General features: G+C 38.9%; 1 protein-coding gene across 2 annotated transcripts in view; it reads left to right on the forward strand.

Annotated features, from left to right (window-relative positions):
- Nucleotides 1–1,570: 1,570 nt before the first annotated feature.
- Wdr26 (WD repeat domain 26) overlaps nt 1,571–15,603 on the forward strand; it is a gene marked incomplete at its 5' end in the record, with an annotated part of 33,459 nt that continues 19,426 nt past the window's right edge. The window contains 5 exon segments of one of the 2 annotated variants that reach the window (XM_013507050.1): nt 1,571–1,670; nt 1,771–1,875; nt 6,840–6,976; nt 10,540–10,637; nt 11,513–11,669. In XM_013507050.1, coding sequence (XP_013362504.1) covers nt 1,590–1,670; nt 1,771–1,875; nt 6,840–6,976; nt 10,540–10,637; nt 11,513–11,669 — 578 coding nt within the window. 2 annotated transcript variants of the gene reach the window in all.

The raw sequence follows: 15,603 nt of genomic DNA on the forward strand, positions 1-15,603 counted from the left end.
GCCGGGGCCGGGGAGGTGGAGGGGGCCGGGCCGGGCGCCCCCGCCCGATCCGCGCCGTGAGACCCGAGTGCACGTCCGCGAAGACGGGCGCGAGTGCTCGGCGGGGGCGCCCGAGCCGGGGAAAAACTGAACCTCGGAGGATTTGTTTTTCGAGTGTCTCTGAGACATCTTTGTGGGACACCTCCCCACCCCCAGCCGTGACAACAACCCAGGCAAACCACCAATCGGCAGAGGCAGCCTCCTACAAGTGTTTCTGGGCACGCGGGGCTGGGCGCTTTGGGAAGGGGGGCTGAATGCCTCTGACGGGGTAATGAAGTGGGATGCCCTGGGTGTGCAGGAGGCCTCGCCGTAACTAGGCTGGAGTCCCAGTTTGAAACCGTCCAGATGACTGCCTCTGAAACCGGGACTTCTGATCCAGGGAGTCACTTGTTTTCAAATACAGTGCAAATGGTTTTGTGTAGCTGACATTAGAACGAAGGTAGACATCAGCTTTGGCCCCAAACCACTGTTGTGTGCACACAAGAAAAGCAAGAGGTGGGTTTGGGGAGCCCGATGGAGGAGCCAGACCCGGCATGAGATGAGGCTGGGAAAAACATGAAACAGTTCCTAACTTCAAAGTGTGGGTTAAAGAATTAGGCTGGTCAATGTGCAGTGTCATATTCATGAATTTGCTGGGGAGGGCGGAAGACAGCTCTTTGAAAAGAGACATAAGTAAGTTGCTTCTCAGGTAGATGACTGCAGTGTTCAGCTGGGAAAATAGGTAGACCCGAGGAAAGCATTACATTGAAGCCGACATACAAGCCTGCTAAACGAAGGTTCTTAGGTATCAAAATGTCAGGTAGAAGGAACCACATTTGATGAATTCCTTTTTAAGCTGTCAAAAATAACGTGGCCGGGAGATTTACCTTATTCCCTGAGGAAAAGGATTAGGATGAAAACCGATTTTGTAAATGCTAACAGAACGTGTTAGGGAGACAAGAAACAAGCTGACAGCCGCAGGAGGAAGTAACTCGTGACTGTTTGGAACCTACACCTTAGTAAATTTGCTATTTTTAGTCGAGAGAGATAGGAAATGGTTTTTTGATGCTAGATTTATTTTAAAGATTGATCTAAAAAAAAAAAAAGATTGATCTAATAGAATTTCTGTGCAGCCAAAAAAGGCTGTACCTGACACAGGTCATATGTCACTTTGGTGTGGAGATAAAGATTTTATCTTTCAAAATGTAGTGCTATGGGTAGGGTTTTTTTGTTTTTTTTTTTTTTTCACTTAACTTGATTAATTAAGATATATTTTCAGAAATTTTATACTTCATTACATTTCTGACACATTAAATAGCAAAAGTAGGAAGAAATGATTTGATTCTGGTTTCAGGAAAAGTTTTCAATTTGACTAGGAATAAATGTAGTTGACACTTAAGTCAAGTTTAAGTAAATTGAAGCCACTTTTTTCCCTTCATCATGAAGTTAGTTTAAAAACTTTGCAACTGTTTTGATAGACATTAGTTGATTTGGAAGAAGACTGAAACCGGAAAATTGGTCAGGTCTTTTTTACACTGTATCTCTCCTGCAGCCAGACTGTTGATCTCCTCATGCAAGAGTCAGGATGTCGTTTAGAACATCCTTCTGCCACCAAATTCCGAAATCATGTCATGGAAGGAGACTGGGATAAGGTAAAGTAGGGCATATAGAACTGTGTGACTGCTGCTAAAATTATATGTTGAATGTGCATTTTGTGACATCTCTGTTTTTCTTTTATACCAATTTTTGCAGGCAGAAAATGACCTGAATGAACTAAAGCCTTTAGTGCATTCTCCTCATGCTATTGTGGTAAGAGGCGCACTTGAAATCTCTCAAACGTTGTTGGGAATAATTGTGGTAAATACACTTTTGTTCTTAGTTTCACATTTATGTTTATTTTAATAGGTTATTGATAACTCTAGGCATCCACCTCTTATAGAGGATAAGGCTTAAAAGTAGTTAAATTTTATATAATTTGTAATGTAGAATTGTTTATGTTTTAAAGTATATTTTATGTTTTTAAGATCATACTTAGTAAATGTGCCCCATGAGCCTAGTGTATAAGTTAAGCTCTACAGAGATTATATTGAGAGATCTTCCTGCTTTTGGTGCTATTAATAATGTGTTTTATACTTGTAAATGATAAATTATATTTTTACATTAATCAGAATAGTAAATGTGCTGTGAAGAGAAAGTGTTTAGGTGTCACGTCTTCATACAGCCCTAATGCACTGGCACGTTAATGCCCCTTTGAATCTTTGGGGAATATAGTTAATTCAAGCTAACACCAGTAGGTGCTTGCCGTGTGCTGTTCTTGGGTTCCAGCTGTGTGGATTGACAGTGTCAGTGTGCATGATGTGTATCACTCTGGGAGAGGAAGCATATTTGACCATTGGGCCCTGCTTACCTGCCTGATTTCCCTGACAAGATCAATTTCAACATGTAACTTGTCAGTCTTCTTCATAAGTCTCGATGAATCCTTTATACTGATGGGCTTCAGGGCTCCAGATGTTGGTGAGGGAAAGGAGGGGGTACTTTTATTCCAAGTGCTGGTGCTCAGAAACCATGAAGAATCAGCTGCTGGCTGCTGGCTTTTTAACTTCTAGCTGATTCATTTCTTGTTAGAAGCAGTTTCCTGTCGGGTGGGGGAGGGAAAGAAGGCGAATAGGAAGTGAAGTAGGGAAACCAGCTGTTTGTTAAATATTAGTAAATGACTGTTAACATTTTGGTGGGGTGTGTGTGCTTGTTTTTTTAAATTGAGTCAAACATTAATCTTTTCTGCCTTTGCCTATAAACTTAACAGAGCCTGTTTTTTTTTTTCTTTTAAAAAACTCTTACTATGAAGTTTTCAGATTTCAGTATAAATTCTATATGAAAATACAGTCCTAAAAATACAGTCCTTCAGGTGAATTAAAATTAAAGCATTGTGTAAACTGAAGAAAGATAGTTGTAGATAATAAGGAGGAATCCTTTCTTTTTACAGCCTGTTCAGTCTGTAGAACATTCTAAGATCTAAAAAAAGATGAAGATTAAGTCCCTGGGTGAGCCTCACACCATCAAACTGTTTAGGTATTTATACAAAGAAAAGGGTTCCAACTTTTATTTCACTTTAAGCATTGGCAAATCAGTTGCTTTTTAAAGATTCAGCTTGGCTTTTTTTTTTTTTTTTTTTTTTTTTTTTTTTTTTTTTTTTTTTTGACGTTGCTTTTCACCTTCGTAAATGTGTTTGCATTTGTTCCTCTCCCCACTTCATCTCCAGAAGAAGATAATCTAATGTAAATGTAATCTTACGTTTGTAATACCTTAGAAGACAACTATTTAGGTTTTTTAATGTAATTATTTTAGTTGTATACTCAGACTCACTTGATGACTTTGTCTAGGCTAAAATTGAACTTTATTTTTTAAATCTGAATGTTGTATTGATCCAGTCTATTTCCCTCACTACATCGCCCTCTCCTTCCCATTTTTAAATGGTATCAAATGATACTAAGAGTAGCAGAAGTTGCTCTGGACTTTCTGGAAGCTGAATTCATGAATCATTAAAGTAAAATAGAAGTCTTGAGAGCCATGGTTTAAATATAATTCATTTCCCTTCTCCTTTCAGTTACTAAATAGATACAACTTGCCTTACAAGCTTACCCCACAGTTAGAACCACTACTAAGTTAGATAGGAGGCTGCCCTCAACAATTAAACTTTCTGTGTGTCATAGTTCATATGTTTTCTCGTACACTGAAGTCCAGTCTGAGGGTTTGGGGCTGTAGCTCAGTGGAAAACCTTGATTAGTATAAAGAAGGCCCTGGGTAAAATCAGTCTGTTAACATGAGAGAAAAGAATAAAGCAGTCTGAACATTGGTTGAGATGAAGGGGGTGACAACAGAAAGTGAAGCTTTTGTTTAAGCCATTGTAGTCATGTTATCAGTTTCAGGTTTTTATTAGATGCTTAAAAGAAGGAACTATTTCTGGGTTCAGAAATGTCAAAAATGCATCAGAAACCAGAGAGTTTAATTGGAAGTGAGAAAACATAAAAGGAGAGTTGCATTTCTGTGCTTTTCTTTGTCTGTTCCTCCCCCCCATGGTCGTTTTTTAAAAAGTCAGTGCAAGTCCTGTCCCCATCTAAGCAAGCTTTATTTTTGCCTTATTTTTAAAATCTTTTCCATAAATAGTTAATATCATTTGTGAATTATAAGATATTTATGTTCTTGAGGCTATAGTTACATTTTGTGTTTTAAATTTTGGAAGGTGAAATACAGTTTTACTCTATGTTATTTGTGAACTGATTCTTAGGAGGCTGCACATTTCTATCTCTTAACCAGATCTTGAGCTATTTGGCTAAGAGTGTTGTTATGCACAATAGTAAGATTCAGTATCTGTCTGAAGATAGTCTTTGTCTTAATCTGGATAAAATGACTCATAGGGAAATGATGTTGTGCCGCTTTTATAGCATTCCCTGTATATACAGAAATGTGTGTTTATATTGGCGTTTCTTGAGGTTTTAGTCTGCCTTCCTCCTCGCCTGCCCTGCCTCTGCCCCTATGGTGTGAGTGGCTTGCTCTCTCAGGATCTTGGAGGGAAAATAAGGAGGAAGCAGCATTTAGGGCATTGTCCCTACACACACCAGAACGGGGAGGCATTGGCCCTTATGACTAATAAGCACACAGACGACGTGCCCCAAATTTGAAAAACAAATTCCCCAACTCCTAGTTGCCAAGAAAATTTAGTGAAGAAGTTAAATCACATGTTGGCTGGCTTCATGTGGTATTTAAATGCAAGAACTCTTCTGCAACTAGATAGGACTCTTTAAGTTTGAATAAAAAGTACACTGGATTAAGTGACACTTTTAATACAGTATTGATTATGGAAATGTATGAGCTCTTCATTTTATAAAGAGTTGAATTCTTCTCAGAAGATAAAATGGCGAGAGCATCCAGAAAAATTTCACATTTTTTTTAAAAATCCTTTTTTTTTTTAAGCTGTTCAGTTTTTTGCTTTTTGTAACCTGGTGAACTTTGGGGTAATTTTTATTTGACATAGAAAGGTTAACTTGAGGGTTACATGTACAACAAAATACTTGTCAGAGGCATCTTGGTGATTAGTCTGTTTCTGAAACATTCCAGAATTGATCTTAGTGTAAAATTTGGTAAGTGTGATTTTCCTAGAGTTACAGGAGCTTGTCTGTGAAACTTTAGATTGTTGTCAAATATGAACAACATGTCTTACGAAGGATATGTAAATATTTGCCTAACTTATATGAGTTTATTTCTAGAAAGTTTTATAAGCTTGTCGTTTATGCCTTTCTTCTAAATGCTCCTTAATAGAAAATTTGGTAAAGCAGCTCATTATACTCTTAATTGTGTAAAAACATGGTATTTACCATATTGTGACAGCATAATATTTTAATGATTTTAAAGTAAGCATCTTCATAGATAAACCCTGTAATTCAGGTTTTTATTTTAAATGAACTTGAGATCCTTACCACTATATGCCTTAGCTTAAGAGTCTCTAAACATGATCAGCATTTCTTACCTAACTTTTCTACCTGTGTTGTGTCAGTTGGCTTGCTCTAGCACAAGTAACAAATTGGATAAAAGTGTCCCTGCAGGCAATGTCCTTAAAGGTTTAAAAGAAATTCAAGATACTATGTTTACATCTCTCCCCTCTAGTAAAAAACTAGGATTCTGATGATCACTTTCAGTTTAAACACACAATAATAATGATAAAGTAAGATTAAAACATATTAAAGCCAATTCATTTTCAGGAAGAAACTAAATATAAAAGTGCCTCACAATAAACCAAAGTGTACTTTATTTGTTGGGGGGCACACGTGCTGATAATGACTGTGCTTTGTGGTTAAACACATCAGCGATCAGTTTGTCAGTTTGTTGTAAATACGGACATTTAGCATTGAGCCTTCTTAAGGAACTTCAGGCTCATCCTTCTAGTGTTGGCAACCCTCACACCCACCTGGAAGACAGTGAGCTCACCCCTGCCTACTGCAGTCACGGGGACCGCAGCACCAGCCTCTTGTCCATAGTTCATAGCTCTTCTTACTCAGGATAAGCTAAAATCTGGCACTTCTATCTTTTTGCCCAGGGGTCTAGTTCTGCATTCTGGTCTACTTAGTCCCTCTTCATATTGTGGCTTTTTTGTTTTGGTTTGGTATTTTTGTTGTTTGATTTATTTATTTATTTATTTATTTATTTATTTATTTTGTGGTGCTGGGCCTCACATGTGCTAGGCAAGTGCTCTACCACTGAGCTACACCCTTCACCCGTCTATTGTGGCTTTTAACTAATTCTCGTATTAGTTGGCTTTTCTCCAATCTTACCCAAAAAGTGTTGCATAACACCTCTTAATGCCCCTATTGTAAAAGACATTTTCAAAAAATTTTGAGGTACCTCGTTTCTCTAAGCACCCCCACTCCATTCTTCTATACATCCTAGATGTATGTTTAAGAAATCCTTCCCATGTCTCTAAGAAAATAAAAAACAATTTTGAGATGCTTGGAATAATAGTTCTAAATGTTGATAAATTCTAGGAGAGTATTTTGAAAGCAGAATTCACTTTTTCCTGTATTGATGATGCCTTGGTCACTAATGATCTTGATAGATTTTGAGTTTTAATATTAAGATGTAGAGTTGAATAAAGTCACATTTAATCGATTATGATTCTTTTAAACCAAAATATTTTAGTGATCTTGAAGCTTTGTAAATCATTTTCAAAGGGCATAGTAGAATGGTTTCTACTGTTCTGTTTAGGCACAAACATTTTCTGAAACTACCATCAACTTTTTTCCCCTGACTGCTGCTTTCTGTCATGTCAGAGGATGAAGTTTCTGCTGCTGCAGCAGAAGTATCTGGAATACCTGGAGGATGGCAAGGTGCTGGAGGCACTTCAGGTTCTGCGCTGTGAACTGACGCCCCTGAAGTACAACACAGAGCGCATCCATGTTCTTAGTGGGTAAGGAAACCAAGGTGGCAGAGCCTGGGTGGATGAGGAGTTTGTTACTTTTACAGAGATTACCACTTGCCATCATTTTATTTCTGTAACATTTTTCCCAGATAGAAATACCTGAATATTGTCAGATTCTTACATAATATTAGTCTCGGTAAATTCACTGATGTGTGTAGAATCAACTTTTGTCATCCTAGGCAGCTATTCTCTAAGTTAATAAAATAACCACATGTACCAGGTTCTTGCAAGCATGTCACATAACTGTGTCACTTTATCCTCACATCACTCCTTTAAATGTCCAAGTACCCAGGGCTTGGTCCTGGGCCCTGTCCCTTTTTTTGTCCATACCCTTCTCTAGGTAATTTCACTCCGCACCATGCTTTCACAAATTCTGTGTGCCAGGGGCTCCCCAGTCCAGCTTCTCATCTGAATGCCCTGTGTGTAGCTAGTAACTTACAGGATAGTCCACTTGGACTAAAAGTCTTGACTCCACTTGTATCTCTTCCCACTTCCATACCTGCCTGAGCCACTGTTAGTGAATGGCAAGTCCTGCCCAGTTGCTCACTGGAAACCTGAGCCTTGTCCTTGTTCTTTCTTTGTCTTTTAACTTTGACACGTAGGGCCTAACTCCAGAAACACTCCAGATTGTCTTTTCTTTCCATCTCCTCTGTTTCTGTCCTGGTTAAGCCATCGAATCTCTCCTAGAATATTATAGTAACTTTCTGCTTTATTGCACTGACTTCATCCTTATTCCCTTAACAATGCTTATTTCACAGTCACCAGAAAAATACATACTAAAACCATAAATTAAGTTACTTCACTACCTTGCTTAAAATATTCCACTGGCTTTTTAGCTCATTTAAAATAGAACCCCAAGTCTCTGCGTAAGCCCACAGGAACCCCCTCCTTTTCTGCTCTTTGCTTTATTCATTACCCTGTAGTGAAACTAATTACTTCTCTTCTGTCACTTGCCAACTCTTCAGGGTTTTGCAGTGCTTGACCCTCTGTCTCAAGTGCACTCTCCCCAATCTCTGGCTGTTAGTTGCTCAGGTCCCAGCTAAGTATCCTGTCTTAAGGCTACCTTATGCCATTTAACTGTTTCTCATTTTTTCTTAATAACATATTTCAACACATGATAAGGGCCCCAACATCTGCAACAGTATGAACACATAATGAGTGTTCATACAAAATGAGAGGCAAAAGAATGGGCCTGAACAGGTGTAGGGTTCATTTCGCAGATAGGAAAACTGAGCCTCGAGTTAGGTGACTATCCCAGTGAAACAGCTGAATTTTTATAAACCTGAGTTTCTTGTTTTCTGAAATTGAAGAATAACATTGATGACAAAAGGAAGGATTGAGGAGAATATTTGTTGGATGTTTTAAGATAGGAAGCTCTTGGGGCTGGGGATGTTTAGCTCAGCGGCACAGCGCCTGCCTGGCAAGCGCAAGGTCGTGAGTTCGATTCCCAGTACCAGAAAAACAAAACAAAGAAAAGGGAAATAAGTTTAAAAAGAAACTGATTATCTTGTTTTTAAATTTTTTTTCAAGTTCAACGTAGGTAGAGAGGAGTTGTCAGCTAACTTGGCCTATCTTTTTTTCAGAGTGGAAAGGTCCTTACCTCCCCTTTCAGGTCTCAACCCTTTATCCTTTTTTTATTTTTGTTTTTAAAATATGTTTAAGCTTAACCTGCCACTTACTTAATTCGTTTTATCTGACCCTATTTTAGGCTTTTCTCATGGCCTACTTGCAATAACTAACCTAAGCTACTACATCAGGATAGAGCCTGGTTTGATTGCCAAGTCATTGTTCTTGAAGCAGTAAACTGCTAGATGCTGTGATCTCATGGCTGAGAAGTTACTTGGTTGTCAGTACCTTTTCATATATTATCTGATTTATCACTTAAATATCATTCTCATGAAGGATTTTTGGGGGAGAGGAGTCTCATAACATTTATTCTGAAGTGAATTTTATGCACCACCAAGTTTACCTCCTCAATTTTTCACACAAGGGAAATGTCCTAAGGTGGCAAGACATGGAGCTGGGATCCAAGTATGGATTCTGCTTGTCAATACAGTGTCTTCTCAGTTGCACCAGGTGACTTCCCATAAACAGATGCTCATTTAAAAACCTTAAGTTTAATACGTATTTTCAAAAGGACACAGAAGTAACTGTCAGGTCACTGCAGAATTTAAAAGTTGATCAGTTTGCCTGAATCATCGTAATTCTCCCACAGTTACTTAGAAACATTTTTATACTACTCAATTTCCTGTAAGGGCTTTTTGAGTGTTAAAATTATTTACTCTGATTTTTTTTTAATGCCTTTTGCCCACTGGGAAACTTTATATGCCAAGTAGCAAGGAAACAGGTAGTTTTTCTGCTGGGGTAAGAAGCTATTTGGACTCTAAATGAAATGCAGTTTTGCTGTTAGGAAGTGGAAGGGAATCCCAGTACTTGACAGAGCTGAGGCACGAGGATCAAAAGTGTGAGCCCAGTGTGGGCAACATAGTGACATAGTAAAAGGCTTTGAATGTAGCTCAGTGTGAAGGCACTGGGTGCAGTCTGTATTACTGGAGAAACAAAGAAAGAGGGAGGGCAGGAAAAGACAAAAGAAGAAAGGGAGAGAGGAGGCAGGTTCCTGTTGGCCCAGCACTTTCTGATACTTGGGTTGTCTTTTGCTGGGGCTCTCTTGTCTTGGGAGCAGCAGAGTGAGCGCTCCAGGTGCTTCCCCTTGGTCTCCTAATACGTGAGGAGGACACAGCTGCCTGGCAAAGGCCCGGACAGCAGCAGGAGAGCTCCTGGCCAGGTCTGGTCTTGCTGTTTGAAGGATGCCTCTCCTTTGTCACTGTCCAGTCATAGCCTCTGGAAAATACAGAACCAGCTTAGGGCTGTGTTTCCCTGTAGATTCTCTGGAATCCATGAACTTTAGCTTTGTCCTTGTCTGCAAATACAGTAAATAATAAATTTTGTGCTCTGGGATCTTAGTACCATAACAAAATGACATCATATGTTACATATTTTATCATTTCTTGAGGATATTTGTGATAAGCTCTGGAAAGCAATTAATTTAGTATAAATATCTTTTTAAGGTATTTTGAGTTACTATTGAGAAGCTAGCACACTGGTGAAGAGCAACATCTGTAGCTAGAATGCCCCTGCCCCTGCCCCTGCCCCTTCCCTGCCCCTTCCAGTCTAGTTACGTAAGCTCTCTGTAACTGGGTGTTCTCAGTTACAGAAATAGGACGATACTGTAGCGCTTACTTCATGTGGGGTTGTCCTTAACATGCCGTGAAGCAATTTATGATGAGAGCTTAGGATGGAGCCCACATACTATAAGAGCTGTGTGCATATGATCTACAACACAAGAATGTATTCTCTGGACAACAGTAGTATTGGACACCTAGCCTGTTAGTTACATTTTGGTAATTTTGGGTTATATTGATAAATTGGGTCCACAGTAGAAGTTTCTTCTTGGTATACATTAATTAGAACTGTGTAGCCAAAATGCAATATTTGCAATTATATTCCAAAGAAATGAGTTTGATAGTTGCTCCTTCTTATTGTGTCTTTAGGTATCTGATGTGTAGTCATGCAGAAGACCTGCGAGCAAAAGCAGAATGGGAAGGCAAAGGGACAGCTTCCCGATCAAAACTATTGGACAAACTTCAGAGTAAGAGTCTGATTTTTTTTGTGGTACTTGGGATTGAATCCAGAGCCTTTGCACTGAGCTACAAACTTTGCTCACTTTTTAATTTTGAACAAGGTCCCACTAAGTTGCCAAGGCTGGGCTTGAACTCAGTGAACCTTTTACCTTAGCCTCCCGTAGTGCTGGGATAACAGGCATGCTCCACCACACCCAGCAAAGAATCTAAATTTTTGATATTTATTTCTCTTGGATTAGAAGTAGTTAGTATGGATGAGTTAGAAAGAACCTGTCTGTAAGTGTACTTACATTGAATGGTTGTAGAAGGGAAGCTTCATTAAGAAACCTTCTAAACCAAAGACTTTGAAGTCTGCCATTGTTGTGGCCTCTGCAGTGTGAGAGGCATGGTCCAAGGAAGTCCTTTTGTTCATATCATGAGGTGAATGCACTTTGCAAGGTTCCTCTTGGAGCAGAAGTGCTGTAGTTAAGAGTAAATAATCTGTAAACCTACTTAGCAGTAGGAGCCATTCGACGGGAACTGGAACTTGACCTATTACAGCATTTTAGCTTGTTCTTTGTGAAGTGGAAATTTTTCTTACACCTGGCTTCCCACTGATAAATAATCATTGTTAGGTTCTTTCTTCATCATCATCTACTTTTTTACCTGGGGGTGGGAGGCTGTCTTCCCAGAAAAATCTTACCAGCAAAATAGTATCCTCCCGGTTAAAACCCTGTTCTCCCTGTAGCTTTTCATGGACACATCCCCTAGAACTTGCCTGTTCAGGGGACACCATTATTGAGGTAGAGACAAATACAGCAGAAGATGAGCATATGTCTTCAATAAAAGTTTACAGTTTATTATTGTTTTTATTTCTCTTTTTAAAAAATATCTCCTGTTAAAGCCTATTTACCACCGTCAGTGATGCTTCCCCCACGGCGTTTACAGACTCTCCTGCGGCAGGCAGTGGAGCTGCAAAGGGACAGGTGCCTGTACCACAACACCAAACTCGACAACAACCTAGACTCTGTGTCTCTCCTCATAGATCATGTTTGTAGTCGGTAAGAGGAAACCTTACATTCTCAAATATGCTCACTATTTTATAGGTGGAATTCTGAGCTTTTATTAGAGTGCTTTCTTTCTGTAAAGTTTTACCCTGTAGCTATGTAACGGTTCATGTCTGACCTAGCATTTGTTCACAGGTAAACCTAGAGCTACTAAAATGAAAAGTTAAGAGAATTTATGTCTTTGTAGAATAAGCTGTGACGGGAAATAAAGCTCGAGAGTTGTTTCTTCTTTTTCCTGTCTGGTTGGTCATTTTCTGTGTCTGACAGTTATAGGCCAAGCTGTTTTCTGTCCATAAAGATCATGGGTGGCAGTGCTTTTTTCTTAGTGAAAGTTCTGCTTTTTAGTAGAAGAGGAACTCTAAAAAGTTTACTTCCTGGTTTGCGATAGCATTACACTGTACCTTCAGGCTTATGTTTTGATGTTAGGGGCATTTATGTAAAAAAATGTTTCTCATATTTTAATAATAATATCTGAAATTAAAGCAAAATGCCAAAAAACAAATTATGAGACCTTTCAGACTCCAGAAAGTACACGGTTGGGCCTGGAGACCCAGTGCAAAGGGGGCAGCTATGGAGTGCGTGCTCTGCTACTTTCCCTGAGGGCCCTTGGAGTGAGTGGCTGGGCAGGACAGTGTGAGGGCTTTGGATAGCCACGGAAATCACCTGGGTCCACTCATCTTTTCTTGGATTAAGATAATTTTTAGGTGTGCACAGATTACCGCTCCAGGCTGGAAATGGAGCCAGGGCCCACAGATGCTGGGCCAGGGCTCTGCCACTGAGCCCTGCCATATCCCAGCCGCCTGGTTCACTCCTGTGTGTAGTTTTGACCTCATCTTCCCCTCTTACAAAAGATAGTTGTTTTTGAGCTATTGCCTTTAAATTAGTTAAAAATACTACTCATCTGAAAGCATTGGATCTTGTTCTACAAAAGTGATCAGTTACCTTTTTTAAACAGTTTGACTTTTTTGGAGTATTTTTAAGTCTTTTCATATAAACTGAAAAGCAATTAAAAAAAAAAAATAGGGGCTGGGGATTTAGCTCAGCGGCACAGTGCCTGCCTGGCAAGCGCAAGGTCGTGAGTTCAATTCCCCGTACCGGAAAAAAACAAACAAACAAAAAATATAGATTAAAAGGTTTTGCAGTTTCATGTTTCAAACAGGGCCCCTAAAGCAGTAATGAACCTGAGTCTTTTTGATTCATAAATTGATTGCTGTTAAGATACATTAAAAGGTGATGACCGGAATTTTGTTCAAGAGGTATCAGAAGGTTAGGTTTGCTTCCTGTTTAGAAACTGAAATCTGTGGGAATATGATGTATCTTATTCCTAAGTGCTTTACCTTCAGTATCAGTACTTGGGAAACTAAATGGTGGCAAATATTTAGTTTGAACTTTCTCCTTCAGATCAGGGGCCAGGTCTTGTGAGCCCATGTGGACTGCACTGTAAGGGTTGGCAAAAGGACCAACTGGTTTGTTTATTTTAGCACATGTTGGTAGCATGTAACCAAAACATTCTTACTGATTTGAAGGTCTTCTAAACAAAAACAAAACACTGCCTTGTTCCTGCTGCTTTAGATCTGATATGCTGAAGGCATTGCCTGCTATATACCCGCAGCATCTGCTTTCTTCCTTTCCTTTTCTCCTCTGATCCCCATAGTCTGAGGGCTCTGGAGGCTGACATAACTGATGCTGGTGGGCAGCAGCCCGTTGCTGGGTACTTCAGCTTCCTGTACCATAGAGTCACTGAGAATGGTCCAGATTCTTGTTTGTACTCCCTTCTCCTCTGTAGGGTTCTCTTTTCCTGCCCATTTTGTAAATGGATATTCCAGAAGTGTGTGTCTTCCCGCCTTGTCTCATGTGTCCGTGGATGTAGTGATTCCTAGAGGGGGGCTGGAGTCACTCAACACCACAGTTTGGATTGAGTACCTATTAAATGCAGCACATCTAAAGCAGAACTCCTGTCTTGTATCCCTGCTGAGTCTGCTTTTCCTCTTGAATTCTCTGAGTGAGGATCTACTCTTCCCAAGCCAGAAAACCAAGAGTCAGCTTCAACCATTCATTCCTGAGTTAGATTTAAAGACATGGACGGGGTGAATCAGGCATTGTGTCACTCTCACAGTCTTGAGAGTGCTGACCTGGAGAAACAGAACTTGAATTTGATTTCATTCTTAGTACTCAGAGGTCTTTAAAAGAAAGGTTGGTGATTTTTATTATCTGTACTCTCATCTGGGAATTAGATTTTAGTGTTGGAAGTAGAAAACTACAGTATTTTCTGATATTAAATCTTAACATACTAGCTTTTTTCTTTCAGAGAATAATTAGGCAGAGCTGAGTTAGGAGTTTGTGAAAAATCATGGTCAACACTGAAAAGTCTATTGGATTATATACAATTTATGTGTTTTCACAGTCAGTGTATACGTTTTGATTAAATTTGTCCATTGAAGATCAAATTATTTAAATTATTTTTTAAAAAATTATTTAGGACATTTCCCCAAGTGGCCTTCAGAAATACTAATTTTTTTAGTGAAGAATTGTTCTAAGATATTTATAGATGCTTACAACTTAAAGATTCAATTCGTTTAAAATGCTGCTCAGTCTTGTTTCAAAGATACTGCATTTAAACACCATCTTAAAATTTTAAGTATATGGGCTGGGGGGATTTAGCTCAGCGGCACAGCACCTGCCTGGCAAGTGTGACGTCGTGAGTTTGATTCCTGGTACCGGAAAACAAACAAACAAAAAAAACAGATCTCAAAATTTTAAGTATATTTGAAAGGCAGGACATTAACTATATCAACTCACATACATCTAAAACTAGGTTTTTAGTAAATTGGACTATTAGTTCTATTTTAAGGGATTATTTAAATAATGATAAAAGTGACCTTTTGAGGCAAGTTCTTTTTCTGTAGTCCATCCTGGCCTTGAACTCACTATGTAGTCCAGGCTGGCCTCAAACTCCTGGGGATCCACCTGCTTCAGCCTCCCAGGTGCTGGGATCATAGAAACTGACATTTTAAATATTGCTTTTATTGTTACTTGAATTGTCAATACACTAGATGATTTATGCCCTGTAATTTTTATTATAAATCAGAAAATATATTATTTTACCCTAATTTTAGTTATAGTTTTATTCTCAATTAATTTGAACCATTTGAATTATTTAATTAGATGTTTACCTGGTCTTTGAAAAATATTACTAAAAATGACACTTAGAAGAGTAGCTTTGGAGTCTATCATCAGTTCAAATCGTAGTTCAGTTACTTACCAGCTTTATGATACCTCGTAAGTTACTTGCCTCTTTGGAAATGGGATGGTAGGCCTTCTCTTTCCCAGGGTAATTTGAGAATATGTAAAGTATCATACACAGTGCTTTGTAGCTACTAAATGCTTTAATAATGCTAGCTAGTATTGATTATTTCAGCTCAGAGTATAATAATAGCTTATTATAAAAGCCATTTGTAGTTAAAGAACCTAAAAGTTTTAAAACTCCAAATAGCCAGCTATTAAGATAAATTGACATATGTGCCAGATGAAAGAATGGGCATTTATTTTAAAATATGTATTACCTGTCAGACTGGTAAATTGGCAAGATGCACGTGTGTGGGGTGTTTATTTGATTGATGGAGATGGGAACTGGCTGCATTGCCTAGGCTGCACTTGAACTCCTAGGCTCAAGAATCTTCCCTCAGCCTTCCGAAAGCGTAGATATTGGCCTTTAAGTAAATTTTTCCTATAGAAAATATATGATAGAAGTTGAGTCTCTGTTATCCAAAATGCTGGGAACCAGATGTTTGGGATTTTGGAATATTTGAATGTACGTAATCGAACATCTTGGGGATGAGAGTTGAGACTAAAAACAAAATTTTATGTTTCACATTCACCTTATACACATCATCCGAAAGTAATTTTATATAACATTTTCTAGCATACC

The sequence above is a fragment of the Chinchilla lanigera genome, unplaced genomic scaffold (assembly GCF_000276665.1).
Source record: "Chinchilla lanigera isolate Chin_1 unplaced genomic scaffold, ChiLan1.0 scaffold00119, whole genome shotgun sequence".
Taxonomy (NCBI): domain Eukaryota; kingdom Metazoa; phylum Chordata; class Mammalia; order Rodentia; family Chinchillidae; genus Chinchilla; species Chinchilla lanigera.